This window comes from Phycodurus eques, chromosome 6 (assembly GCF_024500275.1).
Source record: "Phycodurus eques isolate BA_2022a chromosome 6, UOR_Pequ_1.1, whole genome shotgun sequence".
Lineage (NCBI taxonomy): Eukaryota > Metazoa > Chordata > Actinopteri > Syngnathiformes > Syngnathidae > Phycodurus > Phycodurus eques.
In genome coordinates this window covers 11,215,793-11,230,030 of record NC_084530.1, presented here as the reverse complement: position 1 = coordinate 11,230,030, position 14,238 = coordinate 11,215,793, and the positions used below count along the sequence as shown (strand labels likewise).

Genomic DNA, 14,238 nt, shown 5'->3' with positions numbered 1-14,238 from the left:
ATGTTATATGGTCATGACAAGCACACTATCTCGCTTCTTCATGTCTCGTCCACTAACAGAAGGTGTGAGAGAGTGTTCCTTATATGGAGCAGACTTGAACGCACACACCTGCCGTGGAACGAGTTACATAAGGCGAGGTGTCAGCCTAATGTGCAAACTATCGGCTCGTAGATCCAGCGTCATTGCGCTCCCTTGTTTTATCTGCTGATGACTTTAGCAGAGGAGAAGGCTCTCTTGCTCTCCATCTTTCTTACAGAGCTTGTCTGGAATGTACAGATGTTTCCTTTTGGGAATGGGCGTCACACACACACTAGAAAGAGAGTGAGCGAGGGGTGCGTTCCCATACACTCAAATTCTCATTTGTGGTGTTTTTTATTTTTTATTTTTTATTTTTTTTTTTTATACTCCCTGAGGTGATATCGTGTCTACTGTGCGCAGAATGTTCTCTTTATTAGTTAATCATCTAACTTGAAGCCAGCAGCAACCCTTTTGTGTTACATTCACACTCTTTGTCCTCTCACAAACTGGAACTCCTTGTTTTTATCTATTCTTTTCCCCTTTGTTTTCCCCGTCCTCACGTGCGGCTCGTGCTTTACTGTGAAGCCCCAAACAAGCTGAAGTCACTCGACTGTGTTCCACATTGGCCCTCCTTGTTTATGTTGGCAAAGATCTCCCAATTGGCTCCTCTCACTTCCTTTGTCATGATTAATCTACCACCAGAACACCAGCTCGGGTTAGTGCAATGACAGTTTAGTACAATGTGGTAAAGTGCAAAGACTGTAACTCAAGGCACAGATTTTTTTGTTTAGGATTGTAAAATATTAACAGCTAAAATGACATCATTGTAAAAAGTGCTAATGTAAGATAAGGATGACCAGCTGTCAAAGTCCTGATTAAGCTCCTTGTGAGTAGTGGTTCATTTCACAGCCAGACAATTAAATAACAACAACAGCATAAAATATCAAATAGAGCTACTATAATATTGTTTTTGTGGTGACATGGTGACGGATTGGTTAGCACATCCACCTCACATTTCAGAGTTCTTCGTTTCGCATTTTCTCCCTATGTTCACTTGTGTTCTCCAGTTACTCCGGTTTCCTCCTACATTTCAAAAACATGTGTGGTAGGTTAATTGAAGACATTAAATTGTCCTGAGGTGTGAATGTTAGTATGAATGCTTGTTTGTCTATATTGAATGTGCCCTGTGATTGACTGGCGACAAGTCCAGGGTGTGCCCCGCCTCTCGCCCAAAGTCAGCTGGGATAGGGTCCAGCACACCCACGACCCTCATGAGGATATAGAAAATGGATGGATGGATGGATGTTCTTATCCATCTAGGGTATTGGGATTGAAGTGAAAAGGAAAGGAAAGGGGGGGGAAGAGTGACCAGAGAGTGTCAAAATTCAGGGGGCAGGTTATAACGGTAAAACCACATAAATGTATAATTCCTACAAATGACATTCATTCATCCATCCATTTTCCGTACCACTTATCCTCATTAGGGTCGCGGGCATGCTGGAGCCTATCCCAGCTGACTCTGGGTGAGAAACTGAACTGTTTGCCAGCCAATTGCAGGGCAGGGCAGATGTAGAATAACAATCATTCACACTCACATTCACACCTACGGGGAATTTCAATTAACTTCAATTAACCTACCATGCTTATTTTTGCAATGTGGGAGGAAACCGGAGTACCCAAAAAAAAAAACCACGCAGGCACTTTCAGAACAAGCAAACTCCACACAGGCCGTGTCTTCAGAACTGCTAACCAGTCGCCCATCGTACCGCCTACTGATATAACAGTTTGCCAAAAATCACGGTTTGCTGCAGACAGTACCTTGGTTTTAAGATCACTGTTTGGTTCAAATTGTGCAACGTAAGGAAAAAAAAATACAAAACATATTGGTTATGTTTTTGTGTAAAAGGAACAGCTTTAATGACATTTCAACTGAAACATCAACAACTTAAATCTTTTATTTTTAGGAAAGTGCAACAGCAATAGTTTTGTCTTCTTTTTATGAAATGAAGGGTGTAGACAAGTACAACAGTAACAGTCCAAATAGTATGATTATGCTATAAAAACACAAATACAGAAAAGGCGTTTGTTACTGCTTTGGTTTCATCTGAAATTCCTGGGGGAAAGGCTTTTTAAAGGTCACTGGAAGTTGTTTTTACTGTGGTGGTCCACCCCCCTTTTTTATTTTATATATATATATATATATATATATATTTGGCTAGCAGTGACATCTGCTGATGCCAGAAGCTGAGCTGCACTGTGTTTGTTTACAGATCAGGCATATGGCTACAATGTGAGATAGTTACACTTCTTGTCTGTATTATGTTTCATGTGGGAACCCTAATAATCACCTCATCATATTACATAATGGCCCCTCCATTGGGTTATTATCATTTTTATAACTAGTTTTGAAAAGAAGTAAAGGAAAATTTGTGGCACGCTTTCGTTGGCCAAGAGTTTGACACCTGTGCTTTAAACTATTCATACTGATTTGGGTGTTGATGTGACAGAACATGGGGTACGTTCGTAAATTTACTCCAACTACCCTCCGGAACGTTCGCAAACTCAGAGTGTTGGAGTGGGCTGTTTGGTTATTCAGAGTGCCACACAGGACGAGATGCATACAGGCGGAACTGAAACATTCAGTATGACTGATATATATATATATATATATATATATATAATATATCCCTGCCAATGGCCAACACGCTCGTTCGTAAATTCATAGAAAAGGGCGTGCGCTCTGCCTCTCTGAACACTGCGCACTCAGAGGGCAGTACCCATAGACAACTTCATATCATGCTCGTCAAACTTAAGTGTATCTTAAAATGATCGTCTACAGTCCTCATCAAAATGCAGGTGTACATTGATGCTCATACTATTACAACTTTATTTACATCTGACTGCTGCTTTTTCAATGTTATTTTCATCTGATGATTTTTTTTCTCGAGACTCTGTGCTCTTAACGTCACAACTTTATTCTTGTAATTTGGTACTTCAAAGTTACCCATTAAGTGTTTTCCACGCAGACCGACAAAGGAGTGTATATATTGAGTGCATGGATTTGTGGCTTTAATAGAAGAGAGTGGTATTAGATGAGGCCGTAGATGAGGGCAAGGCCAGGGACAGCGGGTACATGTTAGGGCTGCAAGAGATATCGTTTGAGCATCGTCATTCTGATGTACGTGTGCGCAATAGTCACATTGCAGGGTCCGCTGCGATGTTGTTGTAATGTAATATAAAGTGAATCAACTGTAATATTAAAAGTGACCAGCAGAGAGACCTGTTTGGGCATGCTAATAAGATTAGCACCCATGTTACGCTAGGTTTTAATGCTTCAAACAACACACGGAGAAGTCCAGAGTGTTGTATACTTATCATCTTATCAACTTATCATCATAATCAATGAAAGTCAACTCGCTGAGTAAAACAACAATCCTCATAGCTGAGTTAATCAAAATATTAGAAACAGTGCAGTTTTACAACAATCACAATAATAAACATGTTGTTATAGTAATGCCTCTAACTAGTAAAGTATATAATTTAAAAATAATGATTATTATATTTGGGCATATAAGGCATCATTTTTAATAAATTGACTTAATCGCATTGTTTTGTGGTGGTGCACCTCATGTTGGTGAGTGTATAAGATATTGGCTGCATAATGTCACATGTTGGGTTAAAGTAATAATAAAATAGTGATATTCATTGAACAGTCTTTATTTTAGCTAGAAATGATAAAGATGCAAAATACATTGAATTAAGAGATATTATTTGGAAAAAAAAACACATAAGTCTTCTTTTCCATTCCAAGTCCATGTCCAAAATGATTCATATTCAATACAGGCATATCGAATGTGCTAAATATGTAGTTTGCTAGAATGCTCAAGATTATTGTAGAAGTCCCTGTTATCTTGAAGGATCGGAATAATTTTCAAACTATAAAAAATATGAAAATGGCTAATATTCTTCTTAAACTTTTTTGCCACCATCTTGTGTCATTTCCACCCCAAAGATACCAATTAATCGCACAGAATTTCACATAACGTTCCCCTTCCATCAACATTATTTCATTTTATTTTTTATAATCTTTAATGTCCTTTTAAAGGATTTGCAAGATAATTTGGGTTTAAAAAAAACAAACGTCCAGAATGTCCTTTTTCAAGCTGTTGTAGTCTTTTTCACCTGGCAGTTAAGACGGCCGAATTTCTCATTGCAATGCGACATTTAAATAAGCTTCGCACTGATTGAATTCTCCATCTTCCTCAGTTTGAATATGGAAAACAGCTTTACTCTAATGGTCCTTGGCGATAGCATGGCGTCCTGTGGTGTTCATGGCGACCTTGCATTTGGATCCTTCGATATGGGTTCTTACTATCATCGTGAAGCAGAATTCACCAAGCCTTGGATTCTTTGCCCGCTTCTTACAACCCCATAGATGAGGGGACATGGGTGAAATAAGAGCGGAGGATATTTTAATAGACGGGTCCCATTCAATCACTTCAACATAACCGGCTTGCGGTAGTCATCTCTCACGCACATTTTGGCAACAACGACTGCAAATGTACTCCGCACTGCTGTGCTCCACTTGGACCGTTTGGGGACTCAAAATGTTGTTGGAATGTGCGGAACACGCGCACTCGCAGAGTAGAGTTAGGACATCAGATTGCATTTCCGAATGCACCTTTACCATATTATCTATAAATATGTACCATAAGACATTACATATCATATTGGAATGAAAGTACACTTTTTTTCACAACTCCTAGGTACCGGCATACATTTATACAATGCGGGGGGGAAATTAATCCCTCATCCCTATTGTATAATACTCTCTATCGACTTCTGATGAATATTTTTCGGACAAAATGTGCATTATACACGAGAAATTACGTTAGTTAAGTATTGTTGTAAAACACAACAAATATGCTTTTATGTACTGTATTTGTATGGCTTGACTGCGACTGCCTAGTTGCGTCTAGGGTTGGGCATCGAGAACTGATTGGAACCGGGACTAACGTTCCGGTTCTCCCGGAATCGTACAAATTTTAAAATTTCGGGTCCCAGTTTCGATTCCTACAGTCCACCGACTCCGAAGAAGAGCGTGGCGAAAACCAACGAAGAAGAACGCGCACGAAGGCGTGCTTGTGCCCAACGGTGGCGGCGAACAAAAGTGTGTCTTAACTTTGTTAAAATTAATGACCAGTCACCTTAGTGCAGCACTTGGAAAAAGATTATATTGTACAATGGAGGATTTTGCGATGTGTAGAAGTCTGACGTGCTCCCTCCCACTTCGAGCCTCAGCCTACACCATGTGGAACTTCAGTAAGGTCAAATTGGGTGAGTGAAAAAATACGTCTATGCCAACATTGAGGCAGCTAACAAGGTAAACGGTTGGTTGCACTACTGCACTGATGGTTTTTAGCGTTTATTTTAGTCTTAAAAGCAGCGTAAGAGCCGATGACAGAAAAAAAGCTTAATATTGAGCTAAAACCTCACCAAAGGTCTCACAGTATCACAAAGACTAACCTTGTGTTTCATCGGTGGGTAGGTAAAGGAATCAATGTTTTATAGCATTTGCTTCCATTTATTACTCTTTTTCTTGCCTTCTATGTTTACTTGCGTTTTCAAAATTCACCGGTGTCCTGTGAAGTTACTTTTCATGCCAACATGCTGAGTTCCGGTGCGTACCCTTCAACATAAAACGCTACGAGCTTAAAACAGGAAGTCAAGTTAAAACTTGCACATATTAACCATTTGACGTGATAAAACAGTTTCAAATAACTATTTTAACAATGCTATATTTAACTTATAGCTGAAACATTAATTAATGAATATTAAGTCAATTGAGTTAGTTCCACACACATTGCCTTTTAGTTCATAAATTTGATATTGATCCTGGTTAATTCAAATGTTAATTTTAGTCTATGCTGCGGGCCTCTAAAAAAATGGATGTTCAAATTTGGACAGCCTTTGTTTAAACCATGCAAACTATTTTGACCCAGCCCCCTAAAAGATTCGGAATCAACAATCGTTTGGAACCGGAATCGAAATAAGGAACCGGATTCGGGACCGGAATCGCTCAAATTCAAACGATGCCCAACCCTAGTTGCGTCGGTCGCTCCAAACCCAGAACTGTAGCAATGTGTTAAAGTTTATGTTCACGAAGACATCCTCCACGAAATGGGGGTGAACACAGTGGGCAGGAACTTGAATATTAACTGACGAACCTACGTCACAAGGATGGCGATTTCAAATCTGTCATCAGTCGTTTGAAAGCAGTTTGCTGTTCAAAGACTATTGCATTTAATCGACAAACCACATAGAGGTCAAACGTAAACCAGGTCACAGACTCATTTTGACTGAGATTATGCATACAATATTAGAAAAAAAGAATATTTTAATAGAAGGGGACCTTTTTAAACTCGAAATTCAATCAGGGTAGGAATAATTCTGGCCTTAATGTAGAGTGAGGGGGCTGCTCACAGCAGTGTTGCGCACCTAATCAGTCAGGGGTTTGGCCACATTGCACAAGGACCAGCCTCAAAGGAAAGACTTAGCCAAGACCCATGTCTTCCACAGAGCAATAGTTCCTTCTCTCGCCTTATGATATTTCATTTCCAGGCACTGCAATCCTTCTAATTCTGAAGAGGGCATGTGGACTGCATAGAAAGTAGATTATGTCTACTTGTTTTATATCTATGTGTCTCTGTATGTACTGTATGTGTATGTGACTGGCCATATAGTGAATTTGTTGGTTTCGTCCACAGAGATCTTTCCAAGAATCAGATCTCCTCCCTTGATACAACTCTGCTAAATCGACTCCCTGGCCTTCGAGAGCTGTGAGTACAGACAACATGTGTTTGTGTCCATTACATGTCATCTGTGCACCAATCAGTTAATCAGATAGCTCTCCACCTTACAGATATCTACAAGATAACAGGATTGTTATTCTGCCAAGAGGAGTATTCTGCTGTGGCCCTTTGTCGATCCTGTGAGTACGATGTCAATCCGTCATATAGGCAATGTTAAGGTGAAGAGTAGATGCAGAAAACGGGCAACAGGAGAGAGAGCCTTGAATTAGTTTGATAGGTAGCACTCTGTAGAACTGGGATCCCAACCACCGGGCCGTGGACTGGTTCTGGGGCGAACAGAAAGAAAATAGAAAAATAATCAATCAATAAAAAATATTTTCTTGATCATCAGAGCCTGAAACATGAATTCATCAAAGTTTCATTTGGAAAATCAGGGGCATCCAGCTGTGCGTCAGACCAAATTATAGGACAGAACAAGAGCCTGCAACTTCTAAGAAAAAGAGAGCTGTTTTTAAGCGACAGTATCGGTAGTTCTACTTTGGTACGGTTTATCGCTAGTTGAGTCTCACGCACCAAAAAGGCTCTGCCAATGAGGCAATGAAGCCATCAGAACTGCGTCGGCACATGGAGCTCAAGCACAGGCCAAGACAATCCTTTGAAGTTTTTTGAAAGATAAAAGATTACCTCATGGAAGAGATACAAGCGCAGGGATCCCAATAATTACTACAACTACATTCAGCAGAATAGTAAATTGTACATTTGATGCAATGTTTTAAAATAGTATTTTATGCCTGTCTGTCAAAATATGTCTTTACATGAAACCGGTCCATGTTGCAAAAAAGGTTGGGAACTGTTGCCCTAGAATGTATTGGAACAGAAAGCCTTTGCTCACTAATAATAAGCCACCCTTAGACACACACATACACACACACACACACGCACACACACACACACACACACACACACACACACTAATCAAACCATGATTAAGTTAAATTACAGTTGACCGCTCCAGGCTAACTACACCCCCTTCCCTCCTCCATCTGTCCATCCATCTCTTCTTCCATCCATTAGCTTATTTCTTCCACCAATTTAAAAATGTTTGTGTGAATGTGTGTGATGAGAGAGGAGTCTGGTCGTTTCCATCAGCTCCTTCCAAAACCACCACAACAACGGCCCCATTATGTAGCTTGCTGGGTTGGAGGGTGGAAAGGAGGAGGTTGCGCAGCATAAGCAAGGAAGGCTAAGAGGCGAGAAATAAATGTTTGGTGGATTAATAGAATGGAGTTAGTTGTTGTTAGTAGAACATACATACACATAATTAAAACCGTTTTGTCCAAAAGTATATAAGCATGAGCTCTTTGGCATTTAATTGTCATTATTTCATGATTGTAGCCAGTGGCGTGCAAAGCTCCGGTGCTGCCCGGGGTGTAGAACCAATCGTCGACGGAGGAAGGGGGGTATGCAGTTAGAATATTCCCAATAACGAATCTTCAAGGGAAAGGGAGGGGGGGGGGATGCCCTTGCCCCCCGCCCCCTTTGCACACCACTGCTTGTAACCCATCAAGGGAAACTCTTGGGTAACGGCTGGATTTGTAGTTGTCTACTGCACATTTTTTCCTCTCTGAAAATTGCATTTGTTAATCCTTTGGCTCCATCTGAAGAGACTGGAGAGGCTGCTTAAACTGTTTACTTTTTTTTTTTCTGTACTTGTACTGTCACATTTGCCTGATACCATTTCAAATTGATTACCACATTTTCTCATTGAACCAAAAATATATTGCTAGCCAAGCCGTCCACTCAGCGAGATCCCGCGAAACCTTGCTGATAGCGGACCACATAATATGATATGAAGTGCCGGAGCTAGCCCAAGGACTTTGAGTATGACACCTGTGTGGTAGATCATTCTCAGTGATATAACATCAATTTACAGGCATACAGTCTGGCCACATTTATAATGATCATGTAAAAAGTAGTTTGTAGTTTGTTGTTTAATAGAATACAAGCAGAACAAAAAAAGACGTGTCAAGTAGTCAAACAAAAGCAAGAAGCTTCCTCTCTTCAACCTGGATTGAACAGTAATTGTTAACACCTGTATCTGATCTACTGTTTACTTTTATAATGTCATAATGTTGAGCTACTGTAAAAAAAGATTCAAAAACCACATAGCTTGCGGCTGCCACATTGAGCAAAATAGCCTAACGTGAATTGTTGCGCAGTGTGCAGGGTTCCGCAACCACTTTTCATGAGGACTGTGGGCAACTATTTTTGCTGCAGTTTGAATTGCAGGTGAAATGCGCTGCAATGTCGCAGATGTAACAGCCAATCAAAAATGCCATGTCGTATCAGGTGGGCTTTCCCAACAAATATTACATTTCCTTGGCTTGTACTGAGTGAGATCCAGCCGACCACCACCAAGCCATCCCAATACTGTATATCAGGGATCTCGTTTGATGTGCGTTCCGCACCTGAGATGCACAAAATTAGCAGGGACCCATGAAGCATATTCCTTCTGCCTCTGTTGACGCAAGGTTTAACACCTGCCCTACGTGTGTGTGTGTTTGTGTGCGTGCGTGTGTGCGCGCGTGTGTGTGTTGGTGAAGAGCTTCCACACACAGCAAATCAAAAGTATGAAACCTGTCTTGGTGCTAGCCAATCAGAGGAAGAGTTGGGCGGGTTATGGTTCCATTCAATGGAGAGTTTCTTTCTGGACTCAATAGATTTCCATTGTTATGGTAACACCTGCTGGCACGGTGGTCGACTGGTTAGCACATCTGCCTCACAGTTCTGGGTACCGGGGTTCAATCCCCGGCCCGCCTGTGTGGAGTTTGCATGTTCGCCCCGTGCCTGCGTGGATTTTCTCTGGGCACTCCGGTTTCCCCCCACATCCCAAAAACATGCATGGTTGATTGAATACTCTAAATTGCCCGTAGGTGTGAATGTGAGTGCGAATGGTTGTTTGTTTATGGGTGCCCTGCGATTGGCTGGCGACCACTTCAGGGTGTACCCCGCCTTCCGCCCGAAGATAGCTGGGATAGGCTCCAGCGGCCTGCGACCCTACTGAGGATAAGCGGTAAAGAAAATGGATGGATGGACAATAAAAAAAAACAATGTGTATATATATATATATATATATATATATATATATATATATATATATATATATATATATATATATATATATATATATATGTATATGTGTGTGTATATATATATGTGTGTGTGTATATATATATATATATATATTTTTTTTTTACTTCATTACTATTTTTTATTATTATAACAAAATGTATTTAGAATTTCAAAAGTACATTTGACTAAAAAGCAAAGTGTGGAGAGTCTGACGCCAAATGCACAGTGCAGTCAATAATTGGAGGGTTATTGCACACAGCCTGTCAAATATTCACATTCTCATCCTTTCCTCTCTTTGTTTTATTATAATATAGCTACAGCGACCAGGGCAATCCACTCCTTCCATGACAGTCACGCTATTATTTTTGGGGCTTCATTATAAAACAGGACAGTAGTGGATACGTTACACCTCAAAATGTTGTTTTCCGATTAAGAACACCAGGGGTTGCAGGTCTCTCGTCGCAACGTTTGTATGTGTGAGTGTCGTGTTTTTTCTGCATCACTGATTAGTCACCGGGCCTAAGACTTGCACAATATACTAGTTATTTTATACTCATCCTTGTTGAAAAGGATATTTTTACTCCTGATGTAAACAATTATTGTCTCCTTTGTTTCCATCAGTGATTTGAGCAACAACCAAATCACCAAGATCGAAGAAAGAATATGTGACAACCTGTGTAATTTGACGCAAATGTAAGTAACCCCAATTCTATGTCACACTGCCCGATTTCTATTTCAGGTGTTTCACCCAGAAATGCACACACAAACAGAATTATTGAATTTTTTTCTAATTAGAACTGTGAATATAGCAAGAGTTATTTTCAGCAAGATACTTATTCACTGCAAAAGTACTTTGTAAAAAACACGTTATTAGTGAATCGCAGGACTGACGCATAGAGACAGCCAACCATTCACATTCACACGTTTGGACAATGTAGAGTCATCAATTTACCCCATATTTTGGGACTGTGAGGGGTATTAAGAATGTATTAATTTCCTGTTTGTGTTCCTCTCAGCTTGTAACATGAGCTAACTAAACTACATTATATTTGTTAAAAGTATATCGTCATCATATTGTATTGATGTTTTTTTCCCCATTGTTATAAGCACAATTATGGATAATGGTTAATGGATAATTCAGCCAGCCAATTTTGACTAGTGGGTTGCAGTCGGACTTGGTTCAGTGAAATAAGATCTTTATCAATACTACGATATGTTCATAAAGTGTACATGCACTTTTTTTATTATTTATAAAAACAGAGAATGATAAAACACTGCATACGTTGTTAAAATACATAGTAAGGAATAGCTATAGCACAGCAAAATGGCAATTGTTGTTGATACAGTTCATGAAATTCGCGTCAGAAGCGACAGAAAATATGAGACACATGCAAATCGGAGTACAACACTAGCAACTGTGCTAGTGGCAGTGTGCGTGTGCCAATCGATCAATTTACATCACATTTGAACATGCCAAATCACAGAAGAATATATAAATCAGATTATCGTAGGGATGAGAGAGAATACTAAAGCTTTGGACAAATAAGCAAAAGCAAACAGTCCTATCGCTTTTCCTGCTCGTTGAGTGACAACATCGGACTGTATGCAGACTTGAACAGAAAAGGGGTGAAAGTGAGAAATGTCCTTTTCATTGTTATTTAGGACAGTCAACTCATTTGCAAATGCCTGGATTAAGTTATCGTTAAAGTTAATATTGTTTTCATCAACGACTCTCGTTCCAATACGTTCTGCATCATGGGTAAAAGATGTGTTTGACGTTTTTTCGAAAGCTGATCCTACATTATTTGTGCGTATGCATGATCTGAGGAGGTTCTAATTTGTTTGCAGAGTACGAACAAAAACAAGTCCAACATATTGATGATGACAGTTTTGTGCGCATGGCACGGTTAGTGAATGAGGCCCATTGTCTTTTTTCATGCAGTGACCTAACCAGTAACCCCTTTGAGTGCGACTGTAAGCTCTTCCACTTGGTCAACTGGCTCCAAGAGAAAGGGGTACGAGTTCACCGGCCTGATGCCATGCTCTGTAACCAACCTCCTGAGCTCCGCCACCAACCTCTGCTAAATGTCAGAGTGCTCGCCTGCGGTATGACAATAACACTCAAATACAAGATCCAGAACTTCCAAAGCTAAGCAATGGAAATTTCCTCTCTCTTCAGGCCTAACGTCACGGTTTTGAAGGATTTAACTTCATTCGCGCATTTACCTACTGAGATAAATTTTCTCTAATCAAAACCTGCAGAGGTTTAATTGAGGGCAACTGGACTTCTTGGCTGTTGAATGTGACTACTCCCCATGTGTTAGTCCCATTAGTTCAAACGAACTACAGCATTCTCCCACTATATCGTAGTTCACACCTTGCACGTTTGCAGATTTTTGGGCGTTTTACAGAATACTTATGCACTGTAATGCCCTCGCATGTGGAAAAAGGAGAGCAACAATTGCCGATGTATTTTTCAGCCATATTTTGAAAGCCGGGAGAACAGTCAAACACAATCACTACACTCTCACGGGAGCGGCTGTCGGACACAGCTCACACCAGACATTGATGTACAGTATATGAAATGTAGCCCCATGATAAAAGGCGGTTCACTGTAATTTTAAATCTGGGGATTCTCTACAAGACTCAAGTTAGAAGTTAAGTTAAGTTTTCCAGTCCAGTTGCTTTCAATTCAACATCCAGAGATTATCATGACCTGGATGACTGAGAAGCTACAGTACACAGACAACAAACGATCCAGAAAATATTACCTTTGCAAAGGAACTTGTTTTCATTTCTACCATTATATGTTAGTATGAAGGACTACACAAAATGTAACAGCTTTGGGCTAGGAAGAGACCCCTGGAATGGTAATCACTATTGTTATGCAAAGCCTGTCAACCCTGAACTCTTTTAGTGTTGATTTAAGCAAAAAAAAAAACAAACTCCTGGATCTATACTTTTTTTTTCACTGAATCTGAAACAAAATATAATTGGTTCTTCCTTGTTTCAAGGAAGTCCATTTTTGCATTGGTGAAAGGCTTTCTTCTTTGGTGGAGATAAAGAGAGACGATATTTAATGCAGGTCAAAGTCGTAAATCACTTGTCCTTTTCCAGGTCTAAATTATGCCGCTTGTCTTGAGGACAGCAGCAGTGGAGGAGGGGGACGGAGCGAGCTTGTCATCTTCTCGTCCTCCACGCCGGGCAACTTCACGCGTGAACAGTGTAACAGCATTTGCTTTGCTGCGTCACACCGCTATGGCGGGCTAGGGGCAAGACAGCAGTGTCTCTGCAGTACAAACTCTGAGCCCAACTTCATCAGTGAATCTCAGTGTTCTGCTGCCTGTACCAACCCCAGTGTCATGAAGGTACGCACTGACATGAACAATCGTCTTTGGTGGTTGGTTACTCCTGTTTAGTGTATATACAATAGTTATTCATGTTCCCTTTTCTGTACTGTCTGTTATACACTCACAGGACACTTTACTTGGTACACCTTGACAATGTTTTTAGTTCCAATATAACAGCTGTTCTAAAACTCTGCCTTTACACAATTGTCAGTGTTAAGCAGTGGTGAGCGGTCAGAGCCAGCAAGTTCTTTTCTGCTATCCTAAACACTTTCAAAAACACTGACCTGCATTTACAACCTACTCTATGTTTTTCTATAGAATTGCATTAATCTATTCCCAACAGTATCCTTTTAGCCGGCACGGTGGACGACTGGTTAGCACATCTGCCTCACAGTTCTGAGGACCTAGGTTAAAATCCGGCCTCGCCTGTGTGGAGTTTGCATGTTCTTCCCGTGCCTGCGTGGGGTTTCTCCGGGTACTCCGGTTTTCTCCCACATCCCAAAAACATGCATGTTAGGTTAATTGAAGACTCTAAATTGCCCATAGGTGTGAATGTGAGTGTGAATGGTTGTTTGTTTATATGTGCCCTGTGATTGGCTGGCGACTATTTCAGGGTGTACCTCGCCTCTCGCCCAGAGTTAGCTGGGAAAGGTGCCAGCACACCTGCGACCCTACTGAGGATAATGAATGAATGAATGAGTATCCTTTTAATTTTATAGCATTTCTGTTGTCCCAGTCAGTAGTACTGACCGATTAAACTATGTATATTAGCAATGGGACTGTTTCTTTAACCAATCAGATTTTAAATTAATCGCCAAGGAGCCAGTGCGCTGGCCCTTGATGACAGTCATCATTATTCCGTCCTCTGATTGGTTTGTCAGAGCAAAACTTGTTAGGGCCAACTTCAACTATTAAAACATGTCTGT

The 14,238-nt window shown here is 40.5% G+C and overlaps 1 protein-coding gene across 3 annotated transcripts in view; it reads left to right on the top strand.

Moving 5' to 3' along the window:
* Positions 1-14,238, top strand: part of pkd1a (polycystic kidney disease 1a) — an 81,530-nt gene that overhangs the window by 14,140 nt on the left and 53,152 nt on the right. For all 3 annotated transcript variants that reach the window (XR_009768706.1, XM_061678496.1, XM_061678495.1), the window contains exons 2-6: positions 6,786-6,857; positions 6,941-7,009; positions 10,584-10,655; positions 11,905-12,068; positions 13,080-13,330. Coding sequence is in view for 2 of the 3 variants with exons in the window: in XM_061678496.1 (XP_061534480.1) it covers positions 6,786-6,857; positions 6,941-7,009; positions 10,584-10,655; positions 11,905-12,068; positions 13,080-13,330 (628 nt within the window). In the remaining variant the exon portion in view is untranslated. The remainder of the gene's footprint in view (positions 1-6,785; positions 6,858-6,940; positions 7,010-10,583; positions 10,656-11,904; positions 12,069-13,079; positions 13,331-14,238) is intronic.